The 16,751-nt window shown below is 48.8% G+C and overlaps 1 protein-coding gene across 1 annotated transcript in view; it reads right to left on the bottom strand.

Annotated features, from left to right (window-relative positions):
• The window catches only part of SFXN5 (sideroflexin 5), a 104,560-nt gene that overhangs the window by 49,967 nt on the left and 37,842 nt on the right, over nt 1-16,751 (bottom strand). Inside the window, exons 5-9 of the mRNA XM_058803622.1 lie at nt 16,252-16,306; nt 14,668-14,693; nt 8,457-8,510; nt 6,003-6,059; nt 3,718-3,783 (exon numbers count right to left, since the gene is read on the bottom strand). Coding sequence (XP_058659605.1) covers nt 3,718-3,783; nt 6,003-6,059; nt 8,457-8,510; nt 14,668-14,693; nt 16,252-16,306 — 258 coding nt within the window. The remainder of the gene's footprint in view (nt 1-3,717; nt 3,784-6,002; nt 6,060-8,456; nt 8,511-14,667; nt 14,694-16,251; nt 16,307-16,751) is intronic.

Below are 16,751 nucleotides of genomic sequence, written 5' to 3'. Positions count from 1 at the left end.
ACATCACGATAGAAGAACCCCTGAAGGTTTTTGCCCTTCAGGTTTCCCACAGAGCAAAAGCTTCCAACATACAGAAGGAGAAGAACCACTAAAGGCTGCTGCCCTTCATGGTTCATGTGAGGGAAAACCTCCCTCCAACATCATGATAGAAGAACCCCTGAAGGTTTTTTTACCCTTCCTGCTCCACATGGAAGAAAACATCCTTCCAACATCAGGAAGGAGAAGAACCCCTAAAGGTTTTTGCCCTTCCTGCTCCACAGGGAGAAAAACATCCCAACATCCAGAAGGAGAAGAACCTCTAAAGGCTGCTGCCCTTCATATTTCACATGGAGAAAAACCTCCTTCCAACATCAGGAAGGAGAAGAACCCAAGAAGGGTTTTGCCCTTCACGCTCCACGTGGAGGAAAAGCTTCCAACATCAGGATAGAAGAACCCCTGAAGGTTTTTGCCTTTCATTCTCCACATGGAAGAAAACATCCCAATATCCAAAAGGATAAGAACCTCTAAAGGCTGCTGTTCTCCATGGTCCATGTGGAGGAAAAGCTCATTCCAACATCAGGATAGAAGAAGAACTCCTGAAGGTTTTTGCCCTTCAGCTCTACATGGAGGAAAAGCTTCCAACATACGGAAGGAGAAGAACCACTAGAGGCTGCTGCCCTTCATGGTTCAGGTGGAGGAAAAGCTCCCAACATCTGGAAGGAGAACCTCTAAAAGCTGCTGCCCTTCATATTTCACGTGGAAGAAAATCTCCTTCCAACATCAGGAAGAAGAACCCCTGAAGGTTTTTGCCCTTCCTGCTCCACGTGGAGAAAAACATCCCAACATGAGGGAGAAGAACCCCTGAAGGTTTTTGCCCTTCAGCTCCAAGTGGAAGAAAACCTCCCAAGCATCAGGAAGGAGAAGAACCCAAGAAGATTTTTGCCCTTCATGCTCCACGTGGAGGAAAAGCTCATTCCAACATCATGATAGAAGAAAAATCCCTGAAGGTTTTTGCCCTTCATGCTCCACGTGGGGAAAAATATTCCAGCATCCAAAAGAAGAACCTCTAAAGGTTGCTACCCTTCATATTTCATGTGGAGGAGAAGCTCCTTCCAACATCAGGATAGAAGAAGAACCCCTGAAGGTTTTTGCCCCTCATGCTTCATGTGAAGAAAAATATCCCAACATCCTAAAGGAGAACTACCTCTAAAGGCTGTTGCCCTTCACAGTCCATGTGGAGGAAAACCTCCTTCCAACATCAGGACAGAAGAACCTCTAAAGGTTTTTGCCCTTCATATTTCATGTGGAGGAAAAGCTCCTTCCAACATCAGGAAAGAGAAGAAGCTGTGAAGGATTTTGCCCTTCATGCTCCACATGGAGGAAAAGCTCCCAACATCTGGAAGGAGAACCTCTAAAGGCCGCTGCCCTTCATATTTCACGTGGAAGAAAATCTCCTTCCAACATCAGGATAGAAGAATCCCTGAAGGTTTTTGCCCTTCCTGCTCCATGTGGAAGAAAACCTCCCAAACGTCAGGAAGGAGAACCCCAGAAGGTTTTTGCCCTTCTCCACCCTGGACCGTCCACAGCCCCACAGAAAGCTCCTGCCTGTCCCTGTGGCACTGTTTTGACCCCTTGAGCACCCCAGCTCACAGCCAGCACTGTTCCACACACCCAGAGCATCCTGGTGAGATGCCAGCCTGGGGGACAGGGTGGCACTGCCCAGGAGGCAGCAGCTCCCCCATGCAGGGAGATCTCTGCTTGCACCAGGCTGAAACTCCCCAATTTTATTCCCTGCACATCTCACAGAGCTTCTCACACCTCTTTGCACAGGGGTGATTCCCAGAGCACCCCAAGGTCCCTTCTGCCCTCTGGAGCTGCCCTGCAGGCTCTGAGCAGTCCAAGGGATTCCAGCTCCCCAAGCCCTGCACAGCCCTGCAGCACGGACACCTCCACACCCACGGGGTCCTTACCAAAGCCTCCCAGCTGCTTGGGGGACAAAGCTCTGCCAAGATCCTTGTCCGTGTGTCCTGCCCCTCTAATCTGCCCCTGTTCCAAGAGGGAGAGGAGCATTAATGCCAAAACCACGGGATCAGCAGCACCACAGCGTGCTGGGGTGTGAGGGGCAGCAGCACGTCCAGCTGGGGACTGTCACCTCAGGGACTCACAAGGTGACAAAAATGCTGGCCTAAGCACTGAGGAGTTCAGGGAAACCATCCCATGTTTCCCCTGGAAGCTGTGGATGGAAAACCAAAGCATTGAGGTTGTTAGGATGGGGATTAGGGTTAAAGTTGAGCTGGAAAAGTGAGCACAGCTCCTGGGTGAAGAGGTGGGAGCTCAGGAGGGCCAGAGTGTGAGTCCAGGTGAGCCAGGCTGGGTTTTGAGCTCAAGTGAGCCAGTCCAGGAGCCCAGGTGAGCCAGGCTGGGAGCTCAGGTCAGCCAGGCTGGGTTGTGAGCAGGAAGGGACAGCAGAGGGGACAGGAGCAGCAGTGCCCAGCACACAGACTGAGACATGGCAAACCATCCTGCACAAGGGTACCCAATAAAATGGAGTTTTCCCTCAAAACCTTGAGGCACTTCAACAACTCCACGCCTTTTGGAAAATGGTCTGGCAGCTGCACAAGGAGCAAATTCTCTGTGACCTGAAAAAATGGGGAAATGTCATGGCCAGAGGGAAAAATACCAAGGGCTGTGGGATCTGTAATGCTCCAAAGGGAAAGGTACAACCACTCAGTTTGGGGCTTATTTGAAACCCCAGTGTAAGGAATAACTTTCCCAAGTTGCTCCTCAAAACTGTTCCTGCCCCTTTGGAAAGAGCTGATCATGCTCCTGATGTCAACCTGTGCTCCTGGGAATGTATTAAAAGCCACAAGAGCTTGATTTTAAGAATGTTAAAAGCTTCTCTCACAGGAGCTTTATAATCTGTGTGATTATTTCACACAGAACTGCAGAGGAGGCCCCAGAGCTGCTCCAGGGCTGGAGCCAGGCTGGGAGAGCTGGGAATGTTCACCCAGAGAAGGGAAAATTCCAGGAAATCCTAAATGTCCCTAAAGAGGCTCCAGGAGAGCTGCAGAGGGACTGGGGACAAGGCCTGCAGGGACAGGAGCCAGGGAATGGCTCCCACTGGGAAAGGGGAGATTGGGCTGGGATCTTGGCAAGGAATTCCTGGCTGGGCTGGAATTCCCAGATTTGCTGTGGCTGCCCCTGGATCCCCTGGCAGTGCCCAAGGCCAAGTTGGATCCACCTGGGACAGTGGGAGGTGTCCCTGCCATGGCAGGGGTGGCACTGGGTGGGATTTGAGGTCCCTTCCCACACAAACCATTCCAGGGTTCCACACCGTGACCTGAACTCCAGCTCCAGCTTGGAACACATCTACAGGGGAAGATGTAATTCCATCCCCAGTGGAACATTCCAGAACTCTGCCTCTCCTCTCCTGCCACCCAGGGCCCTGCAGCCTCGAGGTCTCTAAATTAGCCTGGTTAATGAATTCCCCACCAATTAACGCACAAGGGAGAGTGGGAGTTCACAGAGCAGCCAAGGCACAGCACAGGAGGGGCTGGATTCTGGTTCTGCTGCAAAGCTCGGGCATGCAGGGCCAGCCACACCCCAGGTGACAGCATTTGCTGGTTATCAAGACAGAGTTAAGTCAATTAAAAGACATCAACATGCTCAACAATCCAAAAAAACATCTCCCAAGCAGCTCCTTAGTCATGAAATCCAGAGATATAAAGAGTTACCCACTGCTATTGAGACAGCACTTATGACAGCTCCCAAGTAGCCCTGGATGAACTTGGATGTCGGAGAAGGCTTTGGAAAGAAAAACAAAATATATTTTCAATAAACAAACTTCTGGTTATTAATATTCAACCCTTTTTTTTCCCCTTTTTTTTTGTTTGTTTGTTTGTTTTGGTTTTGGTGTATTTGTTTCAGAGCAGAGACAGGTTTAATTTTGTCATATTGTTCTGTGACACATGGGCTGTCATCCCAAGAGGCAAAAGTGAGGAAATCGTGGCCTCCTGAGCAAGGTCACAGGGAATGGAAAATTAATTGGCATCAGAAAATTATAATAATAGCAGCTCAAAGGAAGGATGTGAGTGAAATTCAGCAAATGGTACCAAATTAGCATTTCTACCCTGGAGTGCTGAACCCCAAACTCGCCACAGTCAATATTTCATCTGTGAAATGTTCTCTCAGTGAGCTGGATGGATTCCAGCTCAGCTTCCCACATCCCAACACAGGATGAATGGAGGCTGAGGAGAAGAAAGGGAGCAGGAACAGCCCCAGCACTTTCCAGGGAGAGCCCCACCAAGGATGGAGCAGGGACAGCATCACCAAGGATGGAGCAGGGACAGCATCACCAAAGGTGGAGCAGGGACAGCCCCACCAAGGATGGAGCAGGGACAGCCCCACCAAGGATGGAGCAAGGACAGCATCACCAAGGATGGAGCAGGGACAGCCCCACCAAGGATGGAGCAAGGACAGCATCACCAAGGATGGAGCAGGGACAGCATCACCAAGGATGGAGCAGGGACAGCTCCAGCATTTCCCAGGTACAGCCCCAGCACTTCCCACTGCCACCAGCATGGACAAAACCCCTGGGAGATGGGATCATGGAGCTTCCTCCTGCTCCCCCAACCCAGGCACTGTTCTGCTCTGTGCTTTTTCAGATCCCAGTTAAACCATTCCAGACCAGTTGAGACCATGGACTGGTTCAGCTCCGAGGCCTTGAGCCTCATTTCTGTGCCTGCAGTGATTCCCAGATCCTTGTGCTGGTTACACTGAGTTTAAACACGGGACAGTGGCCAGTCCAGAAATCCCCCAGTGGGCACCCCAGAGGTTTCATGGGCACCCCAAAGGTTTCATGGCCAGGGAAAAGGCAGGATTGGTGTTTCCATGTGGGAATGCCCTGGGGCAGGCCCACAGCTGCCTCATGGCTGTGCATAGGAATTGGCACAGCTGTGACTCAAATTTTACCCCAAAAGAACCAGGCGTGAGTTTCAAGCCCTGGGAATCATTTGTTTAACTTAGGGTGAACTTGAGAGTTCCCCCATAAGCCTTTGGTGTTATGCTAAGGTGTCCAAGTCCTGCTCCCCTATTGGCTATGCCCTATTATGTATCCCCTATATGTTACACTAAGTTCTGCTCCCCTATTGGTTACTTGTTTCCCCTATATGGTTATAGTTCCAGAATGTTCCACCCCCAAGTGTATATATTGTTGCTTCCCCTTTGTCTCAGGTCTTTGGATCCTGCCCCTCCTACTGTGCTCGACTTCTCCACAATTGTTGTTTTTCACTCCATTATTAAAGTTCTTTTTGGGCAACTCCATTGAACCTGCTCCTTTTCATTTTCACCACCCTCAGTCCCTGGAGTCAGGAACCAGAGAGGTTTGTCAGCCATCTTCACCATGAAATCAGGAACCAGAGAGGTTTGTCATGGCCACCTTCAGTCCCTGAAGTCAAAGACGAGGGAGGTTTGTCACGGTCACCCTCAGTCCTGGAATCAGGCCCCAGAGAGGTTTGTTATGGCCACCCTCATCATGAAATCAGAACCCAGGGAGTTTTGTCATGGCCACCCTCGCTGCCCTGGAGTCAGGAACTAAGGAGGTTTGTCAGCCACCCTCACCCCAAAGTCAGGGCCCAGAGAGGTTTGTCATGATCATCCTCACTGCTCTGGAGTCAGGAACCAGAGAAGTTTGTCACAGCCACCCTCACCATGAAGTCAGGAACCAGAGAGGTTTGTCATGGTCACCCTCATTGCCCTGAAATCAGGAGCCAGAAAGGTTTGTCAGCCACCCTTACTGTCTGGAGTGAGGAACCAGAGAGGTTTGTCACAGCCACTCTGACTGCCCTGGAGTCAGGGCCCAGAGAGGTTTGTCATGGCCACCCTCACTCTGAAATCAGGAACCAGGGAGGTTTGTCAGTCACCCTGATGCTGGAATCAGGGTCCAGGGAGGTTTGTCACGGCCACCCTCACCCCAAAGTTGGGAACTAGGGGTGTTTGTCACCTCACAGTGACAGCTGGCTCACCTTGCTTGCGTTGCGGTTTGCATAGTTCACACATGCGTTGTGGCTCTGGTTCAACCACTGCGGGACAGAGAGACAGAATCAGCACAAACCCAACAAAATCTGATCTTCTGGGAGTTCTGAGGGAAATCATCTGCCCTTGGACTGCTCCCAGCTCAGCACCTCGCTGCTGCAGGGTCTAGGTGTGATTTGATGCCCTTCAAATGGAGGAATGGGAATTCCAAGGTGTCCAGTGCCCCGAGGGCAGCTCTGCTTCTCTGGATGGACAACTCATCTCCTGGCCCCATCTCCCCCGCTGCTGTTGGGTTTTAATGTCACAAAATCCCAGGATCATTGAGGCCGGAAAATCCCTGCAAGGTCACTGAGCCCAGGCTGTGCCTATTTCCCCCTTGTCCCCAGCCCAGAGCTCTTAATGCCATGTCCAGGCCTTCCTTGGACATCTCCAGGAATAGGGACTCCAAACCTCCCTGGGCAGCCCCTTCCAATACCCAATCTCCTTTAACATGAAGAAATTCCTCCTGGTGTCCTGGCCAAACCCATCTGCAGTCAGGATGCAGCAGTGCCATTCCAGCAGGCCCTTCCTGAGCTCCACAGGCTCCCAGAGGGTCACAGGAGGCTTCTGAGGAGCAGGAGATGAGCAGATGGCCCAGCTTATGGACACACATGGCATTAAACCGGCAGGACCAGAGCACTTGGGGCTGCCCCTGAATCCCTGGAAGTGCCCAAGGCCAGGCTGGACAGGGCTTGGAGCACCCTGGGATGGTGGGAGGTGTCCCTGCCCACCTGGGGTGGAATGGGATGGGATTTACTGTCCCTTCCCACCCAAATCAGCCTGGGATTCCATCCCAGATGTCCCTAAACAGGGCAGGTGAGTGGCCTTCAAAGCCCTGAGTGGCTCAGGATGTCCCCAGCCACTCCTCCTGTGGGACAGCTCCCAGCCAAATGCACCAGACCCCAAACTCGTGGCAGGGCTGTACCGCTGTGCTCCCGGCAGATCCCACTCTGCTCTGAGCCTTCCTGACTGCACAGCTCCATCCCCACTCTCAGTGCAGACAATAAAAAGACATTTGCCACAGAAAGGAGGCTGAAAATAACTCGTTCCTTGGTTTCAGCTGGCGACGGAATCACACTCGTGGTGTGTTTACTATGGAGCTCTCCTTCCCGTGCCTGCTTCCTCCCCTTACTCTCAATTCCCAGAATGTGAACGGGAAATCACACCAGCACCTCCCTACACACAGATTGTTTTCCCCCAGAGTTCCTGTAGCAGACTCAGTGCAGGAGTCCTGGGCTTTGCCATGCACACCTATTCCCAAAATTCCCTGCAACAGGGCCTCCCATCATCCCCAGCCCTTCCAACATCCTTCCCCAAGGAAAATCCCAGCTCCTCATCCTCCCAAAGGCAGATGGGTAAGTTTAGGGCCAACCCCTCCATGGATGTGCCATTTTCACCCAGACAAAATGGCTCCAAAATCTGATTTTGCTTCTGGCCTGCTCTGCCTCTTCCTTGCCATGGCACAGGAAGGTGTGGGATGAATAGGGAGCCCAGATTTGTTTCCAGCCCCTGGCAGGCCTTTCCCTGAATGGATCCAGGCACATCCTGTCCCTACAGCACGGCCAGGAGGGACAGCCACAGCAGCAGGCTGTCCTCTGGGCAGAACCCAGCTCTTCCCTCCTGTCCTGGGATGTAAGATAAGTGTGTATTCTACTGCCACCTGTCAGAGCTGGGGTAGGTATCCGCTGCTCATGGGGCAGTTCTCTTCATCTCTTCCACAGCCAATCCTCCCTCCAGGAGATCTCTTCTGTTAATGGGCCATTAATTATTAATTATCTGCTGTTCATGGGCCACTAATTATTAATTATCTTCTGTCCACGGCCAGTGAGTGTCCCTGCATGGCTGATCCAATTCCACCATCCCATGGGGAGATGCTCCGCCCAGGGGAGGAGCCAAGCATTCCTACCTGGATCCAATCTGAGCTTTGGGACACCCCAGCAGCCTTTGCCCACTGCATTCCCAGAGGAGCAGCTTTCTGCTGCCCTGCATGGCCAGAGGGAGCCCAGGCCCATCTCCAGCAGCCCTGGAGCTGCAGAGGAAAACTCCCCCCTTGTGCAGGATCCCTGCTGCAGCAGAGCCACAGCTGGCACTGCAGGACGGCTGAGCCCCCATGGGATGGGGCTGGGACACCACCCTGACACACAGGGGGACAGGGCATGGTCTCACTCTGGCAGTGATTTGTTTTGTACTATTACATTTGTATTTTTAATTTTCTCCTAGTAAAGAACTGTTATTCCTGCTCCCATACCTTTCCCTGAGAGCCCTTTAATTTCAAAACTATAATAATTCGTAGGAAAGGGATTTACATTTTCCATTTCAAGGGAGGCTCCTGCCTTCTTTACAGACACCTGGCTTTTCAAACCAAGACACCTCCCCACACTCCCACCCTTCCCAAGGAGCCTCACCTGCCAAAACACAGTGGAGGCCAGGGTCTGGTTGGGCAGGAGGAGACCAACAACCTGCAAGAGGAGAGATTCTCTCATTATTAAAGCATCCCTGCTTTGCTCTCCGTGCTTCTCCAGGCATGCAAACAGCCAAGCTGATTTCCAGGGACTTGAATAAATTATCCTCATTTCTGGCTCTATTTCATTCCTGTTATTTTTGTCATCCCAGTCATTATCAGCCTCCTGTCTCTCTGTTTTCCAGGGGTGGAACTGGCTGATGTCACTGAGCCCCTGAGAGCTCTGCACCTTTAATTATCATAATTAATAATCACCTGCTTGTGATACACCCTGAAAACCCCCTGGCAGCTGGCAGAGCCCAAAGACTCCATGAAAACCCAAAGAATTCCCTAATCCAGGTGTTTCTGGAGGGAAACACAAACTCTGTATGGAGGCAAGAGTTCAAAGCTGTCACTACTGGTAGTAAACAGGGGATTCTCATTTTCCTTTGGCACATTCCCTCTTTGGGGCACCAGGAAAAAAATCCCACTGGAATCTGAGGGCAGCAGAACCACCTGGGAGCACTTTGCTCCTTTTTGGGAGCCTGGGGTTTATTTAAATCAGATTTATTTTAATTAATTCATCCTTTTTGGTGTTTCACTGTCCCCCCAAGGCTTGGGGCAGCCCAGCCCAGCACATCTGGCCAGATGTTCCCTGCTGGGGCCTGCACTGGGGCACCAGAGGCTCTGCAAGGTCACTCCTGGCAGCACCTGAGGCCACACAGGTGTGTCCTGGGCCTGGGGTATCCTTGGGCCCTTTCTGACAGCACCACAGGGACACAGCTCTGCAAATCCCATCCCTGACACACCAAATACCTGCCTCAGGGCCAGCCTTCCTGGTTTAAAGCAGTTTTTTTCTTGTTTTAGGGTCATTTTTCCTGCTTTCAGACAGTTTTTAGGGCCATTTTCCTGCTCTAAGGCAGTTTTTCTTTTCTTAGGACCATCTTTCCTGCTTTAGGGACATTTTTCCTGCTATAGAGCCATTTTTCTTGTTTTAGGGCCACTTTTTCCTGTTTTAGGGTAATTTTTCCTGCTTTAGGGCATTTTTTTTTTCTTGTTTTAAGGCCACGTTTCCTGCTTTAGGACCACATTTCCTGCTTTAGGGCCATTTTTTCCTGGTTTAGGCCACAAGAAGCTGAAGAAGAGAAAAAGGATGCAGACAAGGGGACCCCAAGGACCAGCCCCACAAACACAGCCAGGACAAAGAATTCCCAGCCAGATAAGACAGCCCTGCCATCCCTGCCTCCCTCCCTGTGCCCTGAGCTCCCCACATTTCTGGAGGTGTTTCCTGCCTGCAAAACCCCATGGAATTCAAAGGTTGAGCAACTCTTTAACCCCATCCATTCACTCCAAATGCTGGGAGCTCATCCCCACCCTCAGACCTTCCCCAGAGCCTCATCCCGGCTCATTCCCAGGAATTTGGGAAGGGATGGGATGGAGTCCTGTCCTCCCAGCTCATTCCCAGGAATCTGGGAAGGGATTGGATGGAGTCCTGTTCTCCCAGCTCATTCCCAGGAATTTGGGAAGGGATGGGATGGAGTCCTGTCCTCCCAGCTCATTCCCAGGAACCTAGGAAGGGATGGAATGGAGTTCTGTCCTCCCAGCTCATTCCCAGGAATCTGGGAAGGGATGGAATGGAGTTCTGTCCTCCCAGCTCATTCCCAGGAATCTGGGAAGGGATGGAGTCCTGTCCTCCCAGGGGTGAGCTGGGGCCATCCCCAGGGATGGAGGGAACGTCTCAAACGGCACCGAACAAAAGGGGCCGGGGCTTGGGCGGCCTCGCTCCCTTCCCATCCCCTCTCCCTTCTCCTCCTCCTCCTCCAGCTTTTCCTCCCACTCTCGTGGAGTTGCAGGGACTTTGTTCCCTGGCCCCGAGCCAGCTCCCACTAATTTACGGCTCCGTTCCCCCCACGCAGAGCTCGGCATTAATTAACGCGGCCCCAAACGAAGCCCACCCTAACCCCAAACCCAGCCCCGAGCCCCTGGTGCCCCCCAAACCAGCGGGAGGAAGAGGCTGGGGAAGGAGCAGGGCCAGGCAGAGGCTGGGGCTGAGCGCCGGGGGAAAATTCCGGCGGGGAAAAATAAATAAATAAAGAAAAAAAAGAGCACCCAAAATCTGTATGACTGAAAGAGGCACGTTTAAATGCAAACTCTCCATATGTGCAAGAGTCTGTCAAGAAATGTACAATTTCACTTTTAATTACTGTCAGGGGAAAAAATAACTAAGAAGGAAAACAAAATATATATAAAAAAAAAAAGAGCTCCTAAACACTGGCGAAGTGTCAGCGACAGAATTTAATTGGTGATCAGGTGTGAAGGGCCCTTGGTGGCCCCCAAAGCCACCCCGTGGACATCAGGGAGCTCTGAGCAGCTCCAGCTCCAACCCCAAATCCTGCCTAAGGTGAGACAGCCACCTGCAGCCCCAGATTCCCACCTGGGTCCTCAGGGGTTCCCTAAAACCTCACCCAGACCCCAGTTTTGGATGGCTGGGGGAAATCAGGGGCTGAGAGTTGTGGTGGTAGCAGCACTCTGCCCTCAAGGCCGAGTTTGAGCTGAATTTCCTAAAGGTGGATAAATCTTACTCCCAAAGAGGAAACAGCAGCCTGGGGATGAGGCTCCAGCCCAGCAGCTGCTTTGCAGGAAAAGAATTCCAGGGGCTGGATCCTCTCCCTCCTGGGCTGAGAATGGGGAAAAAAGGGCAAAGCCAAAGCTGCACACTCACACACAGCCCAGGCTGTCCCCTCTGCAAAGCCAAACCCTGATCACTCACCCAAACCCCTCTGCTGTGGAGTCAGCCCCAAACCTGGGCTGGAAATGGGAAAAAGGGCAAAGCCAAACCCTGTACAGTCATACAGAGCTCAGGCTTTTCCCTCTGCTGTGGGGTCAGCCCCAAATGTGGGCTGGAAATGAGGAAAAAAGGGCAAAACCAAAGCTGCACACTCACACAGACCCCTCTGCAGTGGGGTCAGCCCCAAACCCAGGCTGGACATGGGGAAAAGGGCAAAGCCAAAGCTGCACACTCACACACAGAGCCCAGGCTGTCCCCTCTGCTGTGGGGTCAGCCCCAAATCTGGGCTGGAAATAGGGAAAAAAGAGCAAAGCCAAACCCTGAATACTCACACACAGAGCCCAGGCTGTCCCTCTGCTGTGGGGTCAGCCCCAAACCCCAAAAGGATGGAGAGGCCAAACCCAGGGCAAGGCCACGGGGAGAGGAAACATTGCCGGGATTTGGGATTTGAGATTTGGAGGTGTCAGGGGAGCTGCTGCCCAGATCCCATTATTTCCCCAAAGCCCTAATCCCCTTCACAATGAGCTACCCCAGAGTGGATTATTCTGCAGGGAAACACCCCGGGGAGAGGGATGGCCCTAAACTGCTCATCCCCACCCCGCTCACGGCCCGGGGCGTCGGGCTGACCCCAAATCCCACCTGGGCACAGGCACAAACCCTCCCTGGGGACAAGGACGGCCCAGCCCGAGCCTCTCTTGAGGAAATCCCATCCCCCTTTGTGGAATAGAAGACTCAAACTGTTTTTATGCTGGAGCAGGCTGCCAATTTTGTCACTAAATTTCACAGATCGATTGGCATAAATGTTACATTTTAATTTTAACATTTGAAACGTTTGGGTTTTTTTTTTTTTTTTTTTTTTCTAAATGACAAGAGGTTCCAGTTTATCCTTTACAGCTCCTGAAATTGGGCTCATCTGACAGCTCTCGGCTCCTCTGACAGCTCTGGATTGGGGCCGATTTCATTGTCAATTTGATCGTTAACTCGTTTTTGTTTAACCTTTTCTTTTAAAATGCCCCACACAAAGTTCCCACCGAGGCTTTGCCCACCACAACAAACAGCAGCAGCCCTGCTGAGCCCCTCCTTGGGGCCTAGGCCAGGCCTAGAGCACCCCTGGGTTTAAGGAGATTTAATTTAGTCTATTTTGCTCCTTCGACCATTTTTATGGACCAAGAAGTTGAACCAGGAGCTGGTGGCTTTGAGGATAAAATGCCTCTTGACTCCAATTTTTTGGGGCAAAGTGTGCCTCAGTTTCCCACAAAACTGGGCTAAATTACGCATTCCTGTTTGGGTGAGGTGACAAATCAGCAGGAGAACAGGCAGGATTCTCTCCCTTCTGCCTTTGGCCATGGAGAGCACCCAAACACTCCCAAAATTCTCCAAAACAAGGAGAAATCACCCTCAGGCACAGCCTCAGGAGGTGAATTAACCCAATTTCATTCAAGGTTATTTATCTGCTTTTGAGGTTATTTATCTATCAATATATTGAGGTTATTTTGTATTAAATACCAGGTTATTGATGAATTAACCCAACCCCTATTCAAGGTTATTTATGTACTATTGAGGTTATTTTTCTATCAATATACTGAGGTTCTTCTTTATTACACATCAGGTTATTGATCAATTAACCCAACCTCTGTTTGAGGTTATTTATCTACCTTCAAGGTTATTTATCTATTAATACATTGAGGTTATTTTGTATTAAATACCAGGTTGTTGATCAATTAACCCAACCTCTGTTTGAGGTTATTTATCTACTATCAAGGTTATTTATTTATTCATATGGAGAGGTTATTTTTTATTATCTATCAGGTTATTATGAATTAACCCAGCCTCTGTTTAATCATCTACTATTGAGGTTATTTATTTATTCATATGGAGAGGTTATTTTGTATTAAATATCAGGTTATTGATGAATTAACCCAGCCTCTGTTTGAGGTGATTTATCCATTTAAAATCATTCCCACAACCTCCTTCAGCACCTTCATCTTTCCCCCTTCCTCTTCATCTTTGGATTAATTAATTCAAACGAGAGCACACAGCACTGCCTGACTGAGCTGGAGCTCCTCACATTGGGAAGAGACCCTTAAACCACAGAAATGCAAAATAAAAGTGTCCAAAAATGGAATCTGAGAGTTGCAGGAGTTGCATTTTGCCAACAATGAGTTCAGCTTTGCAGAGGGAAAGATGAAGGTGCTGAAGGAGGTTGTGGGAATGATTTTAAATGGATAAATAACCTCAAATAGAGGCTGGATTAATTAATAATAACATGATATTTAATACAAAATAACCTCTCCATATTAATAAACAAATAACCTCAACAGCAACTAAATAACCTCAAAAAGACATTGGGTAATACATCAATAACGTGATAGATAACAGATAAATAACCTCTCTATATGAATAAATAAATAACCTCAATAGTAGGCAATTAACCTCAAACAGAGGCTGGGTTAATTCATCAGTAACCTGATATTTAATAAAAAATAACCTCAATATAGTGATAGAAAAATAACTTCAGTAATAGATAAATAACCTCAAATAGGGGTTGGATTGATTCATCAATAAGCTGATAGATAATAGATTAAAAAACCTCATTATATTGGTAGAAAAATAACTTCAGTAATGGATAAATAACTTCAAATAGGGGTTGGGTTAATTCAGCAATGAGTTCAGCTTTGCAGAGGGAAAGATGAAGGTGCTGAAGGAGGTTATAGGAATGATTTAAAATGGATAAATAACCTCAAACAGAGGCTGGGTTAATTAATCAATAACCTGATAAATAACAGATATATTTATCAATATATTAATAGATAAATAACCTCAATAGTACATAAATATCCTTGAATAAGGGTTGGGTTAGTTCATCAATTAGCTGATAGATAACAGATAAATAACCTCAATATATTAAAAAATAAATAACCTTGATAATAGATAAATAACCTTGAATAGGGGTTGGATTAATTCATCAATAACCTCAATAGACATAATATATAATACTAGATAACAGATAAGTATATTGATAGAAAAATAACCTCAATAATAGATAAATAAATAACCTCAGAGGTTGTGTTCATTCCTAAATAACCTCATAAAATGTAGGTAAATAACCTCAATATATTAATGGATAAACCCCCCTTAATAACAGATAAATGCCCTCAATGCATTAATAGATAAATACCCTCAAACAGAGGTTGGGTTAATTCATCAATAACCTGGTAGATAAAAGATAAATACCCTCAATACATTAATAGATAAAACCCCTCAATAACAGGAAATGGGGAAGGTGGGGATGAGGTGCTGGAGTGTGCAGAGTTGTGCTCAGGAATCATTTCCTGGTACAGAATTATGCTCAGGAATCATTTCTTGGTGCCCACAACCAAATACTTACAATGGGTGTTCCAAAGGGGATGTAACCTGTGGGGGAAAAGAAAAATAAATTAATGAATTTGAATGAATGCCCTAGTTTAAGGACTCCTGGCACAACCAGGTGCCCTCACTGCCACCACCCTGGGGCATCCTGGAGCTCCTCCTGATGCTCCAACCCACAACTGCAGCCCCTTCCTGGCTTTCCCATCCTTTATTTTTGCTTTTCCAGCTCTCCCAAGTCTTTTCCTCAAGTTTTATTGAGCACCACAGAAATCAAACGTTTCACATTCCCCCTGCTGTGGCTGCCAATTCCTGTGCTAATTATAATTCATGTCCCTGACTTCCAGGGGGAGGTCTCAGAGCCTTTCCCCAATATCACTGAATGCACTTCCTGCATCCAATTTACAGCCAAAAAGGGCAAAGACCTGAGAGGAAGAAAAGATTGGGAGACAAATTCAGGACAAGGCAGCCGAGCAGAGGGTGCTGGCTTCTCCTCCCTTCACCCTCAGCATCATGCCCCAAAGCACTGAGCACACACCCTGTTCAATTCCCCAGCGCCCAAATCAGGGGATGTTGCACCCAAACCCATGGGAAAGGTCCTGTTTATTTCAATAAATCTGCTGGAAAAGCACCAGGGCTGCCCTGGCATTCGAGAAAAGCTGCTGGGCACCTGAGCATGGTGAGGAAACCCCAAAGGGGGCTTTTAATTTCATTTTTAATCATTAAACAGCTCATTAAGGCACAGAGGGGCTGATCCTCCCTGGAATCCCAGTGCTGGGGCCAGTGGATATCATCACCATTGAAAAACAGGGATCATCCCATTCTTTCCTGAGGAATAAACCTCCCCAGCCCCCTCCTCTTCATCCAGTGAGGATGGATCAGGCTGCTGACCTGGAGTTTACACCCCTGAAGTTGTGGGCAGCAAGATTTGCCATTTAATGTAAAGTTAAAATGCTCCCAATAGTGATGGAAAGGAAAGGGAAAAGGAAAAGGGAAAAAAAGGAAAGGGGAAAAAGGAAAGAGGAAAAAAGGAAAGGGAAAAGGAAAAGGGAGAAAAAGGAAAAGGGAAAAAGGGAAAAAGGGAAGGGGAAAAGGAAAAGGAGAAAGGATAAGGAAAAATGAAAACAAAAACACAGAAAAAGAAAAAGAAAAATGAAAAAGGGAAAGGGAAAGGGAAAGGGAAAGGGAAAGGGAAAGGGAAAGGGAAAGGGAAAAGGAAGAAAGGAAACAAAAGAGGAAAAGGAAAAGGAAAAGGAAAAGGAAAAGGAAAAGGAAAAGGAAAAGGAAAAGGAAAAGGAAAAAAGAAAAGGGATAAAAGGAAAGGGGATAAAAGGAAAGGGGAAGAAAGGAAAGGGAGAAAAAGGAAAGGGAGAAAAAGGAAAGGGAGAAAAAGGAAAGGGAGAAAAGGAAAGGAAAAAGGAAAATATTAAGCACTAAATCTCACAGTGGAATTTAGGATCCTCATTTTCATCACCTGCAAAGAGATTTTGATGTTGGAATTCCTCCCTAATCATGGTTTAAATGCTGACAAGATTCAGTTCTCAAAGAGGAGAACCCCCACCCCAGTGTTTATCCAAATTCCAGGAGAATGGCAGACACAGCGTACCTGACATTCGGAAAGGCATGAAGATGGTCTCATTGGTGTCGGGGTGGATGATGGCCTGGAAAATGTCACCAGAGAGCCACAGTGAGGGCACAGGGCACAGCACAGCCACCCCTCAGCTCCAAACACCTCCTGTGACCACACAGTCCCTGGAATTTCCCCACCTGGGACCCTCCTCACTTCCACCAAAGGCTCAGCAGCCTCCACAAAAGCCCTCACCAGCACTGCTCTCCTGCAGTAATTAAAGACACTAAAACAAAAATTTTAATTATTTTGATCATTTAGGAGGAAATCATTGACCCTTACATACACAGAGTGGCTCTGTCTTAGCTCTGTGTCCCCAAAAGCCACCCCCAGCTGCACCTGAGCCCCAGGAAAGGCAAATGAGGAGGGAAAAGGAAAATGATTTTCTGTCCCTGCCTGTCCTCAGCACCCCCATTGGGGCTGAAATGTGCTGGGTGGGAAAGGTGGGAAATGTTTGGCTGTGGCAGAGGATGGGGAGG

Source organism: Ammospiza caudacuta, chromosome 4 (assembly GCF_027887145.1).
Source record: "Ammospiza caudacuta isolate bAmmCau1 chromosome 4, bAmmCau1.pri, whole genome shotgun sequence".
NCBI lineage: Eukaryota > Metazoa > Chordata > Aves > Passeriformes > Passerellidae > Ammospiza > Ammospiza caudacuta.
The sequence above is the reverse complement of the archived record's forward strand: the minus strand, read 5'-3'. Positions and strand labels throughout refer to the sequence as shown.